Source organism: Leptonychotes weddellii, chromosome 15, assembly GCF_054177405.1.
Source record: "Leptonychotes weddellii isolate Sample4059 chromosome 15, ASM5417740v2, whole genome shotgun sequence".
Classification (NCBI taxonomy): Eukaryota; Metazoa; Chordata; class Mammalia; order Carnivora; family Phocidae; genus Leptonychotes; species Leptonychotes weddellii.
This window is the reverse complement of record NC_138383.1, coordinates 14,822,848-14,845,267: the sequence shown is the minus strand read 5'-3', so window position 1 is coordinate 14,845,267 and position 22,420 is coordinate 14,822,848. Positions and strand designations below refer to the sequence as shown.

Genomic DNA, 22,420 nt, shown 5'->3' with positions numbered 1-22,420 from the left:
CTGATGCTTCTGCTATATCACTTACCAAAATCTTTTGGCTTGATGTTCTTAGACTGGATCTCCTTACCTGGAGTTGTGGGGAATAAAGATGGTGATAACCTGAGCTGGTACAAATAGCCCCTGGATGGGGGGTAACTTTTCTGATGTGGATCCCTTCCTCCACATTGGGAAATGGGATCCCAGACCTACATTTAATACCTTGTTGCCCCGGAATTCCAAGTTCTGCCTTTCCTCTCACCCACCACCTCCAACCATTTTCAGGTGCTCTGGCTTCAAGCAGAATGTAGCACTTGAGGTCCTGGAGTATAGAAGATTATTCTCATTCTCTTCTCTAACTCATGCCCTTGTAGATGCTCTCCCTGAAGGGCTGGACCATTTCAGGGCAGCAGAAAGAGCACTACCAAAGGGCTTGGCATTGGCTGGGTGGTGTTCAGCCTGCATAGAGTGGGATCCCCTGAGCTGGGTCCTCATCACTCTCACATAGGGTTTCCTGGAAAATACAGTATATCCCATGCAATATTTAGTACATACTTAGGCTAAAAAGTTATTCATTGTTTATCTGAAATTCACATTTAACTGGACTTCCTATACTTTTGTATAATCTGCTAGTCCTACCCAATCTTTCTTGACCGCAGGTCCCCACCATGGGTCCTCATCACTGTGGCTAGGAGAGCTTTCTAGAGACCACCTGATCTTGTCCTCTGCTTCCAGGAAGCCTGCCATCCACCCCCTTAAGGACAATTGCTTAACAGATGCTTTTCCCTGAAGATCTCTTTACATTCTACCTGTCCTGTCCATACTGGCATACAGAATTGAAGAGATTTTACTTTGAGGTTTGAGGGTCAGCCCTATCTTCCAGAGAATTTGTAATTGTTTTTCCCAGAAGAACTGGGACCCTTCACTCCTGGGAACTCAGACACTGGGACCTCAGAGCCTCTCTCCAGATGCTTCTTTAATTATAGACAGGTTATAATTTGGTGGCTTGGGAAAGAGCCAGCTTGGGTTTGTGTTGGTGGTTGTTTTTGGGTCATGTGTGGTGAGCACAGAGTATATGTTTAGAGAAGAAGGTGGGAGACAGTGTGGAAAGTGGGTGTGACCTCCTCTCCAGACCCATCAATACTCATATATCCAAATACCTAATTACATTAACACCTGAGAAGTCACTGGAGTGAGGTCACCCATCAGACACCTGTGGTTTATGGGAAGCAGAGCTCTGTGGAGCACACTCAGCTTGGCCCTCAGAAGGGTGACGCACCTCTGTCTGTGTTGGTTGTTGACTGGGTTTGAACAGGAAGTCAGCTCTCAATAGGGTTAAGATTTTAGATGATGATATATTTTGGGAAGGAGCCCAAAATATTCTCTTGGTTGGCAGGCCTCCTGGTCTCTAAGTGTGCTAACAAGGTCATTAGGTATCCAGCCCTCAGGGATGTACATACCTAAATCAGGGTAACAAACACAAATGCCTACAGGAGCTAGGTACATAACTTAGTGAAAACAGTCAGATATAACAGGAAGGCCAGTAATAACAGTAGCTGATATTTATTGAGCACTGAGTTTGTGCCAGGCAGTCTTCTGAGTTCTTTAAATATATGGAGAAATAGGAAACAGACACCCAGAAAGGTGAAATAATTTATCGAAGGTCCCATAGCAAAGTAAGTGGTAAGCCAGGATTCGAACCCAGGCAGGCTAACTCCAGAGCGCAAGGTAGCATGGCCTCAATAAGTTACCTGTTGCCTCTGTTTAGTGGAGAAAAGAGGATGGTGAGAATTCTGGCAAACTAGAAAATGTGTCCCATCCAATGGGGACAGCTGCTCCTCACATCTCACCAGGGCTGCCCTGTGGGTTCAGTGTTTCCAGACCTTTTGATTTTTTTTTTCTAAAGAGAAAAAGAAGAATCTGAAATTTCAGGGGGATAATCTCCTGATTATTCAATGTTGCCAACAAAATCAAAATTTTTTATTAAGTTTTTATTTTTAACTCTGGTGTAGTTAACATAAAATCAGATTTTTAATGAACACTTACATAGGTTCGATTCTGCCATGGGTGACCTGTTTATGACCTCTGACTTAAACCACTCAGGACAGATTACTGCTGTCTTAAAGATCGACACCCCTTCCTTTAAAAAATTAGTTGGTGTATTTCCTAAGTCCTATTTCCTTTAGAGAACTTTCTAGTAATTTCTTTCTTGGTCAAGAAGATCTATTCATAGCCAGTTTAAGTGATTCCTGCTACATTCACAACCTCTCTGCTCTGTGCTCTCTCCTGACAGAGTGTCCCAAGGGTCCTGACATCCTGGTGGTCCTGCTTTCAGTGATGGGGGCCATTTTGCTCATTGGCCTTGCTACTCTGCTCATCTGGAAGCTCCTCATCACCATCCATGACCGGAAGGAGTTTGCTAAATTTGAGGAAGAGAGAGCCAGAGCAAAATGGGACACGGTAAGAGGCTGGGCTCGGCATTTTCTCAAGTCATTGGTTTGAGAGCCTCAAGTGGAAGCTGCAGATGCATAGGGTGGCCAGGTTCAGCTAGCCCATAATTTCCCTGTTAGCCTCTGTTCTGGAAATTAGGAGATGGTCCCATTGTCCTTATTATACCTGGAAACCCCACCCGATTCTCTACCACATAGTGACAACTAGTCATGTCAGTGAGTACTGACGGAACACAGGTAGGGCCCAGCTCTGCTCTGGACACTGATGCAATGAAAAAGAGACTTCTCCAGTTGAAGAAGATAGGACAAACTTGAGAATTCTACACTGAGAACATATAATACATTATATCCTGATGAAGTTCAAAGCATTAAACACAAACAGAAAATAAAAAAAAAAGAGCTAACTTTTGCTGAGGATTCACCATATACTAGGAACTGTTCTAAATGATTTTTAGGTATTAACTTCTTCCATCCCTGTAACAGCCCTAGATAGGAGGCAGCATTATTTTTCCCATTTTATAGGTAAGGAAACAGCACAGAGAGCTTAAGCAGCTTGCCCGATTGTGGGAGGGAATTAAGTTATGATAGGAATTACTTTTTGGACCAGCCTCTTAAAAAATATCCTTGGGGTGCCTGGGTAGCTCAGTCAGTTAGGTGTCTGCCTTCAGCTCAGGTCATTATCCCAGGGTACTGGGATCGAGCCCCTCATTGGCTCCCTGCTCCGCAGGGAGTCTGCTTCTCCCTCTCCCACTCCCCCTGCTTGTGTTCCCTCTCTCGCTGTGTCTCTCTCTGTCAAATAAATAAGTAAAATCTTAAAAAAATATCCTCCCTGTAGTTTATCCTGATAGAATTAAATGAAACAATCATCTACTGAGAACTTTCTGTATACTTAATTTTACTCTGTTCTTCTTTGGTTCATCTTCCACATTTTAACTTTTTTCTGGACCTTCCAAATGGCTGTTTGACTCCATGCATGTCCAGGGGGAGGCTTGAGATTCTCTCTCTCTGCCCCGCCCCCTCCAAATAAGTGAATAAATCTTAAAAAAAAAAAAGAAAAGAAAAGAATTTGGGAAACCCAGTGAGGGTTTATTTTTTCTTGCTAACATGACAATTTGTGGGTAGTGCTTGGAGGGATGAGATGAGAACAAATTAAAATTATTTTGAGCAAAAGCTGTCCTCTCGGTTTCAGCTACCACCTGCTACATTTCCCATCTTTGCCCACTTCCCCCAGCATGGTCACAAGGAAGGAAAAATAGGGAGAAGGGCAAAAGAGAGAGTTCAGGAGAGAGGCAAGAAATCAATACTGGCAAAAAGATATCCTGAAATGTTTGGTGATCCCCCAAAAAGTAATGGGCTGGATTCAGCCCCTTAGAAATAGCAGTAGGATGGCTTTCCATCTTCTCTCTGCTCTTATTTCCTATCCATTCCCATCTTAAGGGTGAATATGGGGTACAATGAGCATTAAGTGGTTCATCCCAATGGTATATCCCAGAGAAAGGTGTCTTGGGTAGACTTTTCAGACGAAATGTAATCCTTGAGGGAAGGGGAGAGGTGAGGAATTCACTGCTTCTCTGTTCTCTCCACAGGCCAACAACCCACTGTACAAAGAGGCCACATCCACCTTCACCAACATCACCTACCGCGGCACTTAATGACAAGGAGTCATCCTCAGATCACTATCAGGCTGTCCCAGAATTGTAGACATCTCTGCTGTCATGTTTACAGGGAACGATATCTGTGGGGCGGGATTGGGGGCTGGGCGTGGGGTGGTTCGGAAGAACATCAGTCTGTGGAAGTGTGGGTCTCTGTGCGTGTGTCCATGTGAGTGTGCTGCGTGTGGGGGAATGTGTAATTTAAAACTTGTGGTATGTCCCAGGTAAGCGGAGCTCCTCAGCCATCCACAGAATGCCTCTTTCAGGGATTCTTCCTGCTTAACCTGAGGGTGACCGACACAGCTGAGCAGGTGTTCTACGTTACCTCAGTGAGAAGCCAGCTTTCCTTTTCTGGCCATTTCTTCCTGAAGAGGAGGGCAGGGCTGAGCCTCTCATTCCAGAGAAAGGGACCTTGACTCTACTATGAGTTCATGGTTCTTGGGCCTGACGCTCAGCAGCTCTGATAGCAACTGCTGGGCTTGGCAGCCTTGTGTCATCTGGGCCTTTATCTCCTTTCCCTTCCCTCAGGCTGAAGGAGAAATCTTGCTAGCAGTTCTGTGGGGAGTGAGGATGGTAGGGCCACTCAGGGGTCATGCATGGCCTGGATGAATGTGCCGCGGTCCCCCAGTTCATCATCATCACCCTTCATATTTGTCTCATTGGCAGCTCCACGCTAGAAGTTCCTTTAGAAGAAGTGTGTCACCCCTTAGACCAGCATTGCTTCTTTACCTTCTACTTCCACACTCCCACTGCTGTAGACATTTGCTGCATCCTGGGGATTTCTTTCATGACCAAACACTTTGCCTCCCAGGGAGAGTGCTGTGATTAGAGCCAGAGGTCTGGCCCCACCCTTCAGGCCCTCCGCCCCTGGTCCAGGGCACCTGCACACACCCAACCTGGTGCTTCTGTGTGCTACATCCATCCATCCATGCGGCTGATTGCATTTATCTACCTCTTGGCTGTCCTTGGGTGAAGGAATCGTTCCCATGGCTCTCTGAGTCTGCTGGGCATAAATGCCACATTTGGAATGCTGGGTCAGTTGTATCAGCGTGTGTGGCCTATTCTCCTGTGGGCTGGGCAGCCTCATTTTAACTCAGTCTTTAATCCGAGAGGCCAGAAGTGCAATTTTATTTTATTTTTCTCATTGGGTCACCTGAAACCATGATGAGGCTTGCTTAATCTAAAGGAGTATGTATATAATCACACTTGCATTATATTTGTAACTTTATTTGGTGGTGAGGAAGAAGAGTGTTAAAAAAACAAACAAACCCACACAGACTTGGACTGGATACAGACCCTCCCACTTGCCGTCATTCATAGGCAGTTGCTGCTCTGTCACTGGGTCTGTAAGGGCTCGCTCATCCTGGAAGCCTGTGGGGATGGACCCATGGGCATGCTGGGCCTTTTCTGAGGAGGTGGGATACAGGCTGTTCTTTTTTCCTAGCCAGAGCTGTTTGCTCTGTTGGTATTTACCTTAGTCTCATCACCCTTACCCCCATTCCATCAAGAAAAAGGGAAGGACCTATAGAGAGTGGTCTGATGATCAGAAAATCTAAGTCCTGGCCTCAGTGTTGCAGCTAAGGAATCTTTAATCTTAATTAAGGCGAGTCTCTTCTCCTTGGGGCTCAGTTTTCTAGTCTGGAAAATGATAGGTTTGGACCAGTCACTCTAGAAGGTCTGTTTTGGTGTTGATATTCTAAGATGCTGGGACTTCCCATGGCATCGAGCATGGAGTTAAGATTCTGTGAGATGTTACTGGTTGTTGTTTTAGTTGGGAGACCTGAGAGACCTGGCTTTGGCAAGAGCAGATGTCATTCCACATCACCTTTCTCAACAAAAGAGCCTCATTCTATTCTCTCTCAGAACCCCTTCCCCGACATTTGTTAGCAGTTACATCTCCTGATGTAGCACTCAAGCTCCACTTAGCTTATTATTTCTTATTTCACTTTGCACACATTTGCAGCCACGTATAAGGAAAAGGCATCTATAAAAGTAGCTGAAATATGTATTCTGTATCCGTGGGTTAACATTGAGAATAAGCTTTTGGAATTAGGAATGAGGCAAATGACTGAGCCTTGTCTCATCCATGGATTACTTGCGGATGGTAGTACAGTCGAGGGTTGAATCCAAGAAGTTTCAAACCTAACTATACCTTTTGCCTACTGAGACAAGAGTCCATTAGAGTAGTAGTTGGATATTTTCTTTAGATAAGATGGTTTATGTGAAGAAATTGTATCAAAGGAGGAAGAACATATTTAAAAGATTAAAAAAAAAACGGTAGGACTCTTGTCTGAGCTTCTGGAACAAGGCTTCTAAGCCTTTGTCTGTATGTGGGGGAACCTGTTCACGAGATAACAAAGTGCAGTCAGTTCTGGCCTCATGTAGGGTGAACATCTAAATAGTATTTTGGCATTGGCACGGCCCCAAAAGGTTATTCACGCTCAGCTCATCTGGAGATAATTTATGTTCAATCTCAGGGTCTGTGGACAGTAACGGGAAGCTTTGAACATTCCTGACAAGTTGTCACATAAGGAGTCAGTTCTTTACCTCTCAGATATTCTTAGACCACCCATGATTTCAAGATACTTCTCTTTGTTAAGTATTCCTGGTTGAAATGACTTAAGTGCCTTCCTGACTTCCCAACCACCCCCTCTGTTTGAGTTGTGCAACAGTGAATTAAATGTGCTTTCCAAAACGAATTGACCTAAGGCTGCCCAGGTCTTCCTGTGTTGTACTTTCTGTTTTCTTTGGGTGAAAAGAGTAAGTGTCATTGCCTCAAAAATGATTATTTTAGAACAAGCATGTTTCCAAATGTAACCAAAGGATGACTGCTATGGGAACTGAAGTTCGGTCCAGAACCCAGAGTTTTTCTTCAGACTTTAATAACATTTTCAAAGTCAGTAGGTTATTACGCTCTAAGAGTTAGAGTTGTTTTGCTTTTAATTGGGGATTTTTTAGAACTTGTGCAACCTCAATAGAACAGACTGTCAGTTTAGCTCCGGTTTTGTTTGCAGGAGGCATAAATCGGTACAATAAAGGCTTAATGGCAAATTATTTCCAGGATCATTTAAATGCCCAACTTTTATTTAAGGAATTAGGTCTCAGAGTGTGGTCCCAGGACCAGCAGCCTCTGTATAATATGGGAATTTTTAGTTTACTAACATTGTTGGTAATGAAAATGCAAAGGCCACACCCCAGAACTACTAACTCAGAAAACCTGAGAGTGGGGCCCAGCATTCTCTTTAAGCCTTCCTGGTGATTCTGTGGCATACTCCAGTCTAAGAACCACTGACATTGGGGCGCCTGGGTGGCTCAGTCGTTAAGCGTCTGCCTCCGGCTCAGGTCATGATCCCAGGATCCTGGGATCGAGCCCCGCATTGGGCTCCCTGCTCCGTAGGAAGACTGCTTCTTCCTCTCCCACTCTCCCTGCTTGTGTTCCCTCTCTCGCTGTCAAATAAATAAATAAAATCTTAAAAAAAAAAAAAGAACCACTGACATAAAGAGTCACATACCTATCCTTCTGGCTTAATAAGTTTGCAGTAAGTCAGTTCAGTTACTAAAAATTATGAACAGAGCTTGGCTGGTAGATTAAGAAAACCAAGTATCTACCCACATAAAATGAAAATCTACTTTTGATCCATTTTCCAAGTTAAGTGATCAAAATTAACTTTTTAAGTTAATTCTTGGGTTCACTGTCAGCCACCAATTCCCATGAAAAACTAAGAGAAGTAATAGATCAAAATCACAGGGAAAAACAACAACTAACAGGATCCTTGGCAGGCATCTAAGAAGAACTTTTACTCACAGGGGATGGGATCAATATCTTCATTATTTGCACTATCATTCTATAGGATAAGACTTTAGAATTTGTAACTTCACTTTGCTATTTAAAATGTACTGAGCCTCGACAGTGTGGGATTGAAGTTACTTTACAGGACACTCATAATCTTTGCCTTTAAGTCTTGCATTCCTTACATAATGTACATTTTTAAAAACACATTATAGTGCATGACATCATAAAAAGATTACGTGAACATAGACTGAGTCCTTTTATGGTGAAATTTTGTAAGAGTCACTGTGTTTTATTTATGTCATGGCGACTGATGACTAAATGTCTGGATGAAAATGGAGGACTTTCGGGGCACCTGGGTGGCTCAGTCGTTAAGCGTCTGCCTTCGGCTCAGGTCATGATCCCAGGGTCCTGGGATCGAGCCCCACATCGGGCTCCCTGCTCCGCGGGGAGCCTGCTTTTCCCTCTCCCACTCCCCCTGCTTGTGTTCCCTCTCTCACTGTGTCTCTCTCTGTCAAATAAATAAATAAAATTAAAAAAAAGAAAAAGAAAAAGAAAATGGAGGACTTTCTGTGAAAATGAAATAAAAATCTGTATGTCAAATCACATTAGTAATCCCCCAACTCTTGGCCTCTGTAGTCTGAACTCTATAGTAGGAGCCACAGTGCACTCATTTTTCACACTGATGTAAGGAAACAATAGCATATGCTTTGCAAGGAAGCCATTTAATACTTGCTGAAAAATAATTTCTATTTGGCTTTGTAATATATTTCTGGAAATACATATTTCTAATTTTTTGTAGTTTGACCGAAGCATACAAGGAAGTAGTTTTAAATCCTTGTGATAGGGGTTAACTATAGTTTTTTTTTTCTACTTAAAAGTCTTATTTTATCCTGTTTTTTAATATGAATTCAATTAATTAACATATAATGTATTATTGGTTTCAGAGGTACAGGTCTGTGATTCATCATCTTATATAATATCCAGTGCTTATTAAATAACGTGCCCTCCTTAATGTCCATCACCCAGTTACCCCATTCCCCCCACCCCCTCCCCTCCAGCAACCCTCAGTTTGTTTCCCTCTCTGGTTTTGTCTTGTTTTATTTTTTTCCTCTCTTTCCCTGTGATCCTCTGGGGGTTAACTATATGGTTAAATAAAAATTTAAAAGCCCACTTAATGTGGCTACCCAAGAATGGTTAGTATGTGAAAAGAAAATTGTCAGGAACATGATTGTGTTCCCTGCAACTGCTGTCATAGTGAGGTCTCTCCAATCTCTTACACAGAGGAAACAATTTCCATCAGCTGTGTATTTTCTGACAATGCATCAAAGCATGCTTATAGAATATAAATCTAGAAATCAACATTTAGGAAATTTAAGAGCCTTTAAGCAAAATCTCCCCAGTAAATTATTATTATTTTTTAAGATTTTATTTATTTATTTGACAGAGAGAGACACAGCGAGAGAGGGAACACAAGCAGGGAGAGTGGGAGAGGAAGAAGCAGGCTTCCCGCCGAACAGGGAGCCTGATGTGGGACTCGATCCCAGGACTCTGGGACCATGACCTGAGCCGAAGGCAGATGCTTAACGACTGAGCCACCCAGGTGCCCCCCAGTAAATTATTCTTTATTATTGTCCCTGAAAAGAACTTTGTAAGAAAAAAAAATTTCACCATTCATTGTGGTTTATGTAATATATTAGTTGGGTTTTCCTGTGACTCATACACAATTGGCATGATTCTTTGGAGAGAGCAGAGTGCTAGGTGTGTAAATAGCATTTGGTGGCCAATGAAACTACTTTGTTAAGAAAAAGGAAAAATGTTGATGAACGTATGCTAGACTTTGCTTTTCCCGACTCTTATAATCACCCATTGTGACAGAGGTTGCTAATTTCCCCCCCCTGTTTTCCCCTTCTCACATAATATTAGAACTCCTGATTTTCAGTTGGACACATGGCTGTCCAGAATAAATCCTGTTTCCTAGCCTCCCCTGCAGCTAGGTGTGCCATGTCCATCTCAAAGAAGTGAGATGTAAATGAAAGAGGTGCATACAACTTCCAGCAAATGCTACTTAAGGGAGGGAGCATGCCTTTCTTCTCCCCTTCTTCAGGAAGGCTGGAATGTAGAGATAATAGCTAGAATTTAAGCAGACATCATGGATCAGGATGTGACCTAAGGGATTATAGTAGTTATCTATTGCTACATAACAAATTACCCCACAATTTATTAGCTTAAAATAGCAAACACTATCTTGCAGTTTCTGTGGCATGTCAGCTAGCTTCTCCCTAGGTGGGTAATCCAAGAGAGAGCAAGGAGGAAGCTGCAATGTCTTTTATGACTTAGGTTTTTTTTTTTTTTTAAGATTTATTTATTTATTTGAGAGAGAGAGAGAATGGCGGAGAGGGGTAGGGGGAGAGGGAAAGAGAGTCTTAAGGAGACTTTGTGTGGAGCACAGAGCCTGACATGGGGCTTGATCTCATGACCCTGAGATCATGACCTGAGCCGAAACCAAGAGTCAGTTCTTTAACCTACTCACCCCTATAACTTAGTTTTTTGTTTTTAAAGATTTATTTGAGAGAGAGAGAGAGTGTGCAAGTGAGCATGAGCAGGGGAGGGGCAGACAGAGAGGGAGAGAGAATCTCAAGCAGACTCCCCACTGAGCATGGAACCACATGCAGGGCTTCGTCTCAGGACCCTGAGATCATGGCCTGAGCTGAAATCAAGAGCTGGACACCCAACCGACTGAGCCACCCAGGCGCCCCCATGACTTAGTTTTGTGTCATATTATCACTTCTGCCATACTCTATTCATTGTAAGTAGTCTTCTATGTCCAGCCCACATTCAAGAAGAGTAGACTCGATGCCATCTTTTGAAGATAACAAGCATTGAAGTAGATAGAATTGTTGCCCCTGCCCACCCCCGTCCCAAGGATATCCATGTCCTAATCCCTAGAACCAGTGAATATGTTATCTTGCATGGAATAAAGGATTTTGTTGGTGTGATTAAGGACAGAAACAGGGAAATCTCATGGATTATCTGGGTAGCCTTAATATCATAAAGGTTTTTTTTTTTAAAGATTTTATTTATTTATTTGAGAGAGAGAGAGAGCACATGAGGGGGGGGAGGGTCAGAGGGAGAAGCAGACTCCCTACTGAGCAGGGAGCCTGATGCGGGACTCGATCCCGGGACTCCAGGATCATGACCTGAGCCGAAGGCAGTCGCTTAACCAACTGAGCCACTCAGGCGCCCAGTATCATAAAGGTTTTTATAAGAGGAAGGTAAAGGGTCAGAATGAGAGTAGAAAATGTAATGATGGGAACAGGTCAGAATGAGGTGGCCATGAGTCAAGAAATGCATATAGCTCCTGAAGCTGAAAAAGGTAAGGAATAGATTTTCCTCTAAGAGCCTTCTGGAAAGCAGCCTTTGATTTTAGCCCTGTAAGACCAAATTTGAACTTCAGATCTCCAGAAATGTAAGATCATAAATTGTTTAAGCCACTAAGCTTGTGGTAATTTGTTACAGTAACAAGAAGAAACTAATACACCAAAGAATTTGTGGACATATTTTAAAACGGCCACAGTCCACCCTCTGGTGACATTATTTATAGCCCTTCCATACGCAAAATGCACTCACCCCTCCCAAGACCCCAGAGTCTTAACTCATTATAGTATTCACTCAAAATTCAGAGTCTTGTCCTCTAAATAGGTCTTGGGGCAGACAAAGCTTTTTGGATATATTTCCTTATATTCAGCCACTTGAGTACAGTACCTCTCAATTTGAAGTCATACAGAAAAAAGCTATATGCTTCCTTCCTACAACAACCAATGTAAAAGTTAGGGTAACTACTACAGACACTCCTGTTCCAATAGTCAGAAAACAGGAGGTTCACAGAAGTCCCTGGTCCATAGCAGGTCACTGGGTACAGGTTTATAGTTCCACATTCAAGGCCTGGGAATAATTTTTCATGGATTTTGGTTCCACCCTCTAGGCTCTTGGTTTTATGTCGTAAGTCATTTTTCTATTAAAGGTAGCATGTGTTTACATCTAAGTAGTTTTCTCGGCCTGCTTCCTGCTTACAGAACTTGGGGGCCAAAAGGCCTCTTTCCTTTTTGTACTTGGACTCTTTCAGCCCAAGCTAGCAGGGTTTCTGACAATATAATAGTCTAAAAAATTACGAATCTCCTGTGAATCTTTTTGGGTTTCAGTCCATTAGATAAGAGCCCTATCCATAAATATCTTTGAGCTAAATCTTTTTGTACCTTGGGCTTCTGCAGAAGGACAAAAGCCTTAAGCTTCTTCGAAGTCGTATTATTTGAAAGAGAGGATCCAAGAAGCATAACCTTAAAATCTTTACAGAGGCTTTTGTCTGATTGAAGGGTACTCTGTCATACCTCCCTGAAGCTGCCACTGGAATGAAAGCCAGTGGAGCAATTAAATAGAAGATGGTGTGCCTGCAACTGTGTAAACAATTATCTTGCCTCCCAAGTGGCTATTTCTGAATCTCCTAAATGTGAGAAATAAAAGTCTATCTTGCTTAGGCCACTATTATTTAGGGATTTTCTGTTACTGGTAAAAGAATCTAATACCAACCAATATACTCTTGGTGCTACTTTGGGGGAGGGGGGGTCCTGTGAAACCTACTAATACAGAAACTAACTCGTCAATAAATTCAGTACTAAAAACCACAAGTGTTCAATATTTGTGAAGCATCCACAATCTGTTGGTCAACACACAGACTGAAACCATTATAATCCTTACACATTAGAAGTTGATGGTTTATGAATAGGTGGAAAACGGGCTGAGTCCCTTAATAGATGTGACTGTAAACAGTGTAGGGGGTGGGGAAGTAGGGAATGGAGGGTGGGGTGTTTACAAAAAAAAAAGACGTGGTCTCAGCACTCAGATTATTTATAGACTATTATGGGAGATAAACCACATACATGTTAAAAGTACTAAAGAATACCTACAAGCAGGATTTAAGATACAAACAGGCACAATAGTATCTCCGAAGGAATTAATTATTTTAGCATTTATTGAGCACTACATATACATTTTTGAATTATCACAATCCTGAAAGAATGGGAAAATTGGGGCTTAGAGAGCCTAAGAAGTTTGCTCCACTGCATACAGTAAGTATTCGGATAACTGGCTGAATAACTGAATTTGAATAGATCTGTCTCTAAAGCCCATGCTGTTCACCACAATGTTAACGGAGATCCACCAACAATGAATCAATTAATGTGAATAAATTTACCTCTGCGTAAAGAACATATACCTCAAATCGTGGGCTTTTGGGGAAAGTACTGCAAAACGCTCTTTGCTTGACAGAACACTTACTAAATTTAGTTTAGCAAACCTTAAAAATGATTAATTTCACTGAATTGGATTCCTAAATTTTAGTGACATAATAATCGGGGAAAGCCATGAAAAATCGCTTTGTGTCTTTTACCAATATCATCTGGTCTGCAGGATGCACACACACAAGAAGCTGATTTTCAAAGAAAAACAAAGTATCTCTTCCCAAAGGAAGCGTTAGCCGTCTGAAAGGCAGCCTGGAACAAATTTCAGCAAAGTAGCGGAACAAGGGATCTTGCGCCGAAGTCCGCTATAGAGTAGTAGAAACCAAGAAGGATGGAATGTTTTAGAAGGGAGGGCGGGAAGTATTCAAAGGATGGATAGAAGAGAACATTGAAAAGCGGTCAGACCAGGGCGGGACCAGCGCACCGGAGAATGAGGAGAGCAGCAGGAAGGGTAGGGAGTGCAGGATGGAGCGCGAAACTGAGGTGCCCGGAGGAGAGCCCGCGGGGAGCAGCCCCTCCATTCGGGTCCAGGCCGCCGAGCCCGGCCGGGTGAGGTCACAGGCCCTTGTGAGGTGGGGTAGAGCGGTGGGGCCGTAATGCTGCCCAGTCGGCGCAGAGGCGGCAGCGAGCTCGGCCGCTCCTCGCGGCCCCGGAGCCCCTGCGCCGCGACGGCGGCGGTGGCGGTGGTAGCGGCAGCAGCGGCAGCCTGGGTCCAGCACTCGACCAGCGCCCGGGGCTCGGTGGGCGGAGGGTCGGCCTCGGTCAGGTGACCTGGGGGCGGGGCCTCGCCGCGTGGGAGTCCGGGAAGGCGGCGGAGCGAGAACGCGCGACTGCGCGAGGGGCTGTGGGGTTTGCGGCGAGGACCCACTGATCCCGGAGGATTAGGGCCTTCAGGCCGTGAGGCGGGAGGAGGGAGACACCCCTGGGAGCCCCAGGGGGTCCACGCTGGGACCCTCAGGGGACAGAGGTGGGGAAGCAAGACTTGTTGAGAGAGAGAGTAGAGCCTCGGATATTGAGGGAGGAGCGCGCAGCACGGTGCGAGGGACAAAGTAGAACAATTATGGAGATGGAGGAAGGTTCCAGAAGGGGCAGCGAGGTGACTGGGCCAGACAGTAAAGGGGCAGAAGGGTGACGGGATTGGGTCTGACGGTGCCTCGGAAATGGTGGTGGTTCGAGAAGGGCGGAGGTCATTGTGGTTGGGAAGCTGCCCCGCTCCTTCAGCATACGCTTAAACATGCGTTAGAGCCCTTGTTTTCATCTGGTGGGTAGTTTAACTTGTTTACATGTCTACTTACTTTCTTCCCTAGAAGTCTAAACAAGCAGGGCCTATTGGAATGTTCCACAGCACAGGTTCTTGCATGAAGTGGAAGTTCACTCAGTATTTGTTAAAGATGGTAATTGGGGGTGATGCGTGTCATGTTTGAACTTTAAGGGCTGCAGGTGCGGTGAAGAGATGTATGCAGTTGCTTTAATGGACGTTTGCGGTCAGCATAGCAAGGGAAGAGTGAGTGAGTGAGGGGGGCGACTTGTGAGGCAAGTCAAATGGAAGGAAAGAGTAGGAAGATTTCATGTAACAATAAAGAATCCCCCTTAACTTTATTTATTTTAAAATTTATTTATGTATTTAAATTCCAATATAGTTAACATATAGTGTTAGTTTCAGGTGTACGATATAGTGATTCAACAATTCTATACATTACTCGGTGCTCATTAGGATAAGTATACTCTTAATCCCCATCACCTATGTCACCCACTGCCCCAGCCACCTCCCCTCTGGTAACCGTTAGTTCTCTATAGTTAAGAGCCTGTTTTATGGTTTATCTCTCTTTTGTTCTTTTTCTTTCTTTCTTAAATTCCACAGATGCGTAAAATCATGTAGTATTTGTCTTTCTCTGACTGACGTATTTCACTTACCATTATACTCTCTAGCTCTATCCATGTTGTTGCAAATGGCAAGATTTCATTCTTTTTTTATGCCTAAGTAATATTCCGTTGTGTGTGTGTATGTATCTTCTTTATCCATTTATCTGTTGATGGACACTTGGGCCACTTCTATAATTCGGCTATTGTAAATAATGCTGCAGTAAACATAGGGGTGCATATATCTTTTTGAATTAGTGTTTTTGTATTCTTTGGGTAAATATCCAGTAGTGTGATACTGGAGCATATGGTACTTCTTTTTTTTTTTTTTTTAAGATTTTATTTATTTATTTGAGAGAGAGAGAGAATGAGAGACAGAGAGCATGAGAGGGAGGAGGGTCAGAGGGAGAAGCAGACTCCCTGCCAAGCAGGGAGCCCGATGCAGACTCGATCCCGGGACTCCAGGATCATGACCTGAGCCGAAGGCAGTTGCTTAACCAACTGAGCCACCCAGGCGCCCGCATATGGTACTTCTATTTTTAACTTTTTAAGGAACCTCTATACTGTTTTCCCCAGTGGCTGCACCAGTTTGCATTCCCACCAACAGTGCACAAGAATTCCTGGGGCACCTGGGTGGCTCAGTTGGTTAAGCGACTGCCTTCAGCTCAGGTCATGATCCTGGAGTCCCGGGATCGAGTCCCGCATTGGGCTCCCTGCTCGGCGGGGAGTCTGCTTCTCCCTCTGACCCTCCCCCCTCTCATGCTCTGTCTCTCTCATTCTCTCTCTCTCAAATAAATAAATAAAATCTTTAAAAAAAAAAAAGAATTCCTTTTTCCCCATATCCTTGTCAACACTTGTTTCTTGTGTTTTTGAGTTTAGCCATTCTGACAGGTGTGAGATGATATCTTATTGTGGTTTTGATTTGCATTTGCCTTACGATTAGTGATGTTGAGCATCTTTCCATGTGTCCTTTGGCCATCTGTATGTCTTCCTCCCATAACTGTAACATATATCTATTATACAATTTTGAAAATTCTATACTTTGCCAAGAATTGGAAAACCCTTTAGTAATAATATGATAGCTTGATCTACATAGGGACTGAATCAATATGATACTTTAAAAAGTACTTGTGATGTATCAGAGGGTTTTGAATTTCCTCATTTCTTTTTGATAGTTTTGATGAATCAGATAGTGACGACCAAGATGTAAAGGAGAATGAGGAAGAACAGTGTTTATTTGGGAGCGTGGTGGGCAGAACACAGGTATGGCTGGTGGTGGCTGTTTTCTCTCTCACTCTCCTAGTACCACTGGGACAAGAGGGGGGAGTCGATGACCCCTTCTTGATTCTAGTAAGTGCTTCCAGACATTTTTTTCATCCCATTCTCAAAATGCTCAGTTTTGCATCTCACATTATCAGATTATACCACCCACTGCCATTTCCTGTTGTTTCAGTCAAATTTCAGCTCCTGGCTTTCTGCTGCTCTAACTGTACTCCTGTCATAATTCTTGTGATTTTAGCATTCATACAGATGATCCTTCTAGTACCCTGATCTCTCAGTTCCTATCCTCCTACAGTAATTTAATCTTTCCTTTGTCACTTGCTCCCTTTTTCTTATTCTCAGTCTTGTATTACCAATAAGTGCAACTCTTTTATCTTAATACAATAGTCCCCCCACCTTATTCTCATTAGTACCCCCTTATTTAGATTTCCATGGTTTCAATTACCCATGGTCAACTGTGGTTCAGCGGAAGATCTTCCTGACCCATCATCAGAAGGTCAGTGGTAGCGTAATGCTGTGTCACAATGCCTATATCATTCACCTCACTTCATCTCATCACGTAGGCCTTTTATCTCACATCATCACAAGAAGAAGGGTGAGTACAGTACAATAAGATACTTTGAGAGAGACAACAGTCACATAAGTTTTATTACAGTATATTGTTATAATCTATTTTATTATTATTGTTAATCTCTTACTGTGCCTAATTTATAAATTAAACTTTATCATAGGGATGTGTGTATGGGTAAAACAACATTTACTGGGTTTGGTACTCTATAGTTTCAGGCTTCCAATGGGGGTCTTGGAATGGATCCCCCATGGATAAGGGTGGGGGGAGTACTGTATGTCCCACTCTCCAACCATCACATTCCTATCTTTCAGGCTCACTCTGACTCTAAATAATCCTTGGATCCCACCAGGATCTCCAATCCACTTTTTTTTTTAAATGTCACTCACCCTCTCTTGTACTTATTTCCCACCCACCTATTCAGTTTGTTTCATGGTCAATAATTAAAACCGCTCCCTTGCATTTCCCCCCAGTTCCTTTATCACATTTTCAGTTCATTTTACTTTCTTGGCTAAATTGTAATCCTAGATTAAATCTAGATCTCTGTCTCAGTGCGAGCATTTCTGCATTGAACATAGCTAGAGAAAGAAACACAACTATGCTTACTGGTTTCACTTTAAATTCATGATCACTTCCTCAAGGGGCCCTGATGCTGCCCAGCAACCTTATCAAGTATCCCTGGGCTATGAATTCTTCCATTCTCCTAGAGGACTGTTTTATAACAATACCTCTGTCCTCAAACATCTAGCATCTCTTCTCACATCCTTATTCTCAGTTGATTATGTTCCTTCACTAAGAAAACTAAAGCAATGAGGGGCCCCTGCTGTCTCAGTTGGTAGAGCATGTGACTCTTGATCACAGGGTCATGAGTTCAAGCCCCTTGTTGGGTGTAGGGCCTACTTAAGATAAAAAAAAAAAAAAAAAAAATATATATATATATATATATATATATATATATATAATAAAAGAAAACTAAAGCAATCAGGTGATTTCCACAAGCCTCCACAACCGCATCTACTCTTCATGTAATTAAGCCAATTACTCTGCCACGTCTACTCCTATGAGTATATTCTAGGCTAAGAACAAACCCTGCCCTTGTGCCCTAAATCTCATCTCCTTTATCCTTGAGAATATTGTTTCAGTAATTCTCCTCTACTAGATTATTCTTATCAGCATATGAACATGCCTTTATTTTCCCCCATCCTAAACCCTCATAACCCCTTTACCCCTCAGCTACTACCTCGTTTCTCTTCCCCTTTATAGCATAACTCCTTGAAAGAGTCATCTCTTCTGTTTGTCTCCTATTTCTCTCCCCCACTCTCTCTTGAACTCACTCCAAGGACATTATTTCCTTACCATGCTACCCAGATAGCTTCTGTTTTTGGTGTCTTCCATGTTGGAAAACCTAATCAGTCATTTAGTACTTATCTTACTTGGCAACATTTGTCCCAGTTCATTACTCATTCTTTTGAAGTATTTTTTTTTCATTTGGCTTTTAGGAATCTAGACTCACTTGATTTTTCTCTTTGTAGCAAATAGAGTGATTCTTTCAGAAAGGACTTTAGATCATGTCATCTCTGCTCAAAACACTCCAGTAGCTTCCCATCTCAGAGCACAAACCAAAGTTCTTACAATGACCTAGGGGCCTTCTATATCTGCCTCCCTCTCTTGATCCCCCCTGATCCCCTTTACTCCTTTCCCTTTGCTTTCTCTGCTTCAGCTTTGTGGGCCTTTCCACTGTTGCTTGAACAATGAAGTTCCTTCTTACTTCTGAGTCTTTGTACTTGCTTTTCTCTGGCTGAAATGCTTTCCCCTAAGATATTCATTCAGGGCTGTACTTAAGGTCTCCCTCTCAGTAAAGTCTCCCTTGGCTGCCCTATCTGTTCCCTGCATCTTTTCCCCAACACCATACTTCATATTCTTCTCCCCTACTTTACATTTTTTTTTCTTTAGTGCTTATCACAGAAAACACACTACATGTTTTACTTATTTATCTATTTTATCGTCTCTCTTTGACTAGAAAGTAAGCTCCATGAGGGCAGAATTTATTTTTTCCTGTTTTTACTGGAGGAGAGCCTAGTACATAGTAAGTATACAATATATAAATGTTGAATTCATATGGATTAAATTCATATGAATTTTATGGATGGAGGGGTGAATGGATAGATGATTGGAAAAGAGGGATACAGCTCTTTGTTTGTCTTGGTTTGTCCTTGCAAGTTCACATATGTGTCACAGGATTGAAAGAGTTGAGAAACAGTTCTCTTGTCGGATTTATGGGGAAGAGACGTCCTGTACTATTTTTTCTCTTAGCTTGGAGAGGGTTATGGTATGTGGTATCTGATTCATCCAGCAGATTAAAACCTGTCGACTTTTTGATAGGTCAATAAATTATGAAACTTCTTCCTTTCAAGGTTTATTTAAATAAAGCTTACTCTGCTAAATTAAGTACTTTGAGGGGTGCCTAGGTGGCTCAGTTGGTTAAGCATCTGCCTTCGACTCAAGGTCATGATCCCGGAGCCCTGGGATTGAGTCCTGCATCAGGCTTCCTGCTCGGGTGGGGAGTCTGCTTCTCCCTTTGCCCCTCACTCCTGCTTGTGGTGCTCTCTCTCTCTCTCAAAAATAAATAAATAAAATCTTTAAAAAAAATTAAGTACTTTGATACCTTAAGAAACTCTGAGTAAGCTCAATACGGAGGAAATGTCTTCCTTCTTTCACTCCTCTGTCTCTTCCTCCCTCCCTTCTTTCTTTCTTTCATTTATTATATACATATAGCATTGTGTTTGGTATTGTGAGTAATAATTCAAAGAATGATACCAATCCATTTCTTTCAGTCCATCCATGAAATTTAGATTATAGTTGATAGAAGAGATATATATGTGATAAAAATACAAGGCAAATGATTAATGCCAGTTGAATAGTGAAGACAGTAAGCGCTATACCAAGTAGTTTACAAGTAAAGATTGTACCGGTTAGAGAAGATCTAGAAGAGGTTACAGAGAGTGGGTTGCTGGGGAAATCTGCATAACCATCTAATGTCTTCTGAGATGGATATTTGTCACATGGTTTCATTTTATTTTAATGTGTTTTGAATTCCAGAAATGTTGGACATATCACATTCAATAATTAGGATAACATTTTAGAAATAAGTGATTTTGAAGTACTGTGTCTATTAGAATATTAATACTTGCAGTTAAACATTACAGTATGAAAATGAGACATAATTACAACTAACAGTGTAATATGACTAGCAATGTAATGAATAACACATCCAATGTGACTCACATAGGGGTATAAAAATGTGAAAATGTGGGGTATTTCTGAAGTTGCTTGCTATGTGATGTGGAAGTCTCTGGTTTAAAACAGGCTAAGTCATCTTTTGTTTGCAATAGCATTTTTTTTGAGAGGCAATGTTACAGGGTTCTGAAGACCACAGGTGCTTGAGTTAGGCTGCCTAACTTCAAATTCTGACTCCACTGTTTGTTGGCTGTAATCTTGGGCAACTTGATCTAAGTCTTTATTTTCCTCATCTGTAAAATAAGAGTAATAATAATTCCTTAAAAGATATTTATGAGGAATAAATGAAATCATTTATGTCAAAGTGTTTATCATAATGTCTAATACACAGTAAGCATTTAATAACATTAGTGATTGCTTCCATGTTAGTAGTTCTGCTTCTCTGGGTTTATTTGAATAAATCAATTTAACTGGATTTTTCTGCTTTTTATGCCATTTGAATTTGAATTTCTCTATTTCTTCTTATACCACAAAAGGTAAAGTTAAGGGACTGGATGATCTTCTGTGAATTACAATCTACGAACTGTTTTTTCTAGCTTTTGCGCACATACCTATTCCGTATTATGCTGTGAGTGTTACATTACAGGGATAAATTCAGGTAGATAAATATAATTACTTAAGTCTCTTAAACAGGCACATGATTTTTTCTTTGTTTCTTTTTTTTTTTTTTTTGACAGGAAATCCTTTTGTGCTATTGCTCATTCATACTTGTTCATCAAGGCCATTGAGTCCTCAAGGGCAGAATTTACCACTAAACCGAAAAATGGAAACTAAAGTACCTTTATTCTGCCAGGTATTTTTTCAAAACAGTTTCTAAAGACTCCTTCCTCTTCTTTTAAAAAAAAATTAGTTTACTTTAAAAAATTATTTTACATTATCTCACATCCTTAATCAGTAAGCAGATTTGTAGAGCAATATAGATACAAGATCTTGCCTAACAACCAAGGTGACTTTTGAGGTCTTTTCATGGGCATATACTGAAACTTCTCATCCCAGCAACCTATGTAGTGTCAAGAGATCTGTGGTGTATGGTGAGAGTATTTTGGGGGGTTGGAACTGGGATAATTTTTCAGGAGAATAAAGGATTTAAACCTACATGAGAGGTTGCAGATGACATAATTAATGATGTGGGAATCTAACTAGATGGTAATATAAAAGATACCAAGTTTCTCTAGCCTTCTTATCTGTGATTCAGGGATGTTCTTATCCATTGGCCAGTATTGTGTCAAACAAAAAACCAACCTGGACTTAGGAGAGATTTTATTCAAAAGGATTATTGTGAGAGAGAAAAGGGACTATTTATTGAAATAGCAGGAGGGGGGACTATTGCAATAGGGAGAAGGCTGTGACCAGAAGATCTGCAAACATCTCAAGGGCTAGGCAAAAAGGGCTTTTTTTCCCTTCTTAATAGACAGGAATCAACAAGGCTAGAAAGAACTGGGTATGGGGAAGTGGAATGAAGAGTGGCATGATTGGATAAATAGATCAGAGAGTATTTTAGGGGCCTGGAGGAAGGAGAGAAGCTTAACCAAAGTTTGGCTAATAAGCATTTTGTTCTGATTAATCAGTCAGTGGGGTTAAAACAGTTTGGCTAATCATTCATGAAGCAAAGAAAGGGAATTTTGGCCTTGTCATAGGTAAACAAGGAGGGCATCTGTGAGTTTTATCTAAAGTGTATGGGGAAGGATGGTTCTTTGCAGTAAGCCATTTTCCAGAACACAAAGAGTGAGGGGATTCCTTTAATATTCACTGTTTTCTGGAAGCACAGGGCTCAGGTAGAACTCAACATTGTCAACTGAGAGTCTTAACCTTTTAAATTTACACTTTTAATGGATCTGGTGCCACTGGGTAAGACATGTATCTATACTATAATCCAAAAAAAAGAAAAAAAGAAAGAAAAAAAAAATCAAGGCTTCTTGCTAAGTACCGAGGTGTGTGATATATATATTAACCTATTCTACCTTTTTATACCTAATGCGTTTTTGATTGTGCCCTCATAACCTGATTTTGAAGATGAATTCTTAAAAATTAAAAGAATTAACAATATTAACATATACCAGTTTGTCTTCCTTAGGCTATATAGTTTATACTTCCTACATCTTTAACATAGAGTTTCAGAGGTGGTTTCATTTTCTGTATCATCTAAGTTTCTGTTCACTATTTGACTGCTTCTGTTCATCTGGTCTTTGATAACAGGTTTTTGTGCCTAGTTTTTAGATCTTCCTCTTTTTATTTTCCTGGTTTCTATT

General features: G+C 41.7%; 2 protein-coding genes across 3 annotated transcripts in view; both read left to right on the top strand.

Moving 5' to 3' along the window:
* The window catches only part of ITGB3 (integrin subunit beta 3), a 49,507-nt gene extending 42,730 nt beyond the window's left edge, over positions 1 to 6,777 (top strand). Inside the window, exons 14-15 of the mRNA XM_081804753.1 lie at positions 2,270 to 2,436; positions 4,013 to 6,777. Of these exons, the coding sequence (XP_081660879.1) occupies positions 2,270 to 2,436; positions 4,013 to 4,078 (233 nt within the window). The 3' untranslated portion in view covers positions 4,079 to 6,777. The remainder of the gene's footprint in view (positions 1 to 2,269; positions 2,437 to 4,012) is intronic.
* Positions 6,778 to 19,004: 12,227 nt separating this feature from the next.
* LOC102741282 (EF-hand calcium-binding domain-containing protein 13) overlaps positions 19,005 to 22,420 on the top strand; it is a 62,656-nt gene continuing 59,240 nt past the window's right edge. For both annotated transcript variants that reach the window (XM_081804741.1, XM_081804742.1), the window contains exon 1: positions 19,005 to 20,964. In XM_081804741.1, the coding sequence (XP_081660867.1) occupies positions 20,809 to 20,964 (156 nt within the window). In that variant the 5' untranslated portion in view covers positions 19,005 to 20,808. The remainder of the gene's footprint in view (positions 20,965 to 22,420) is intronic.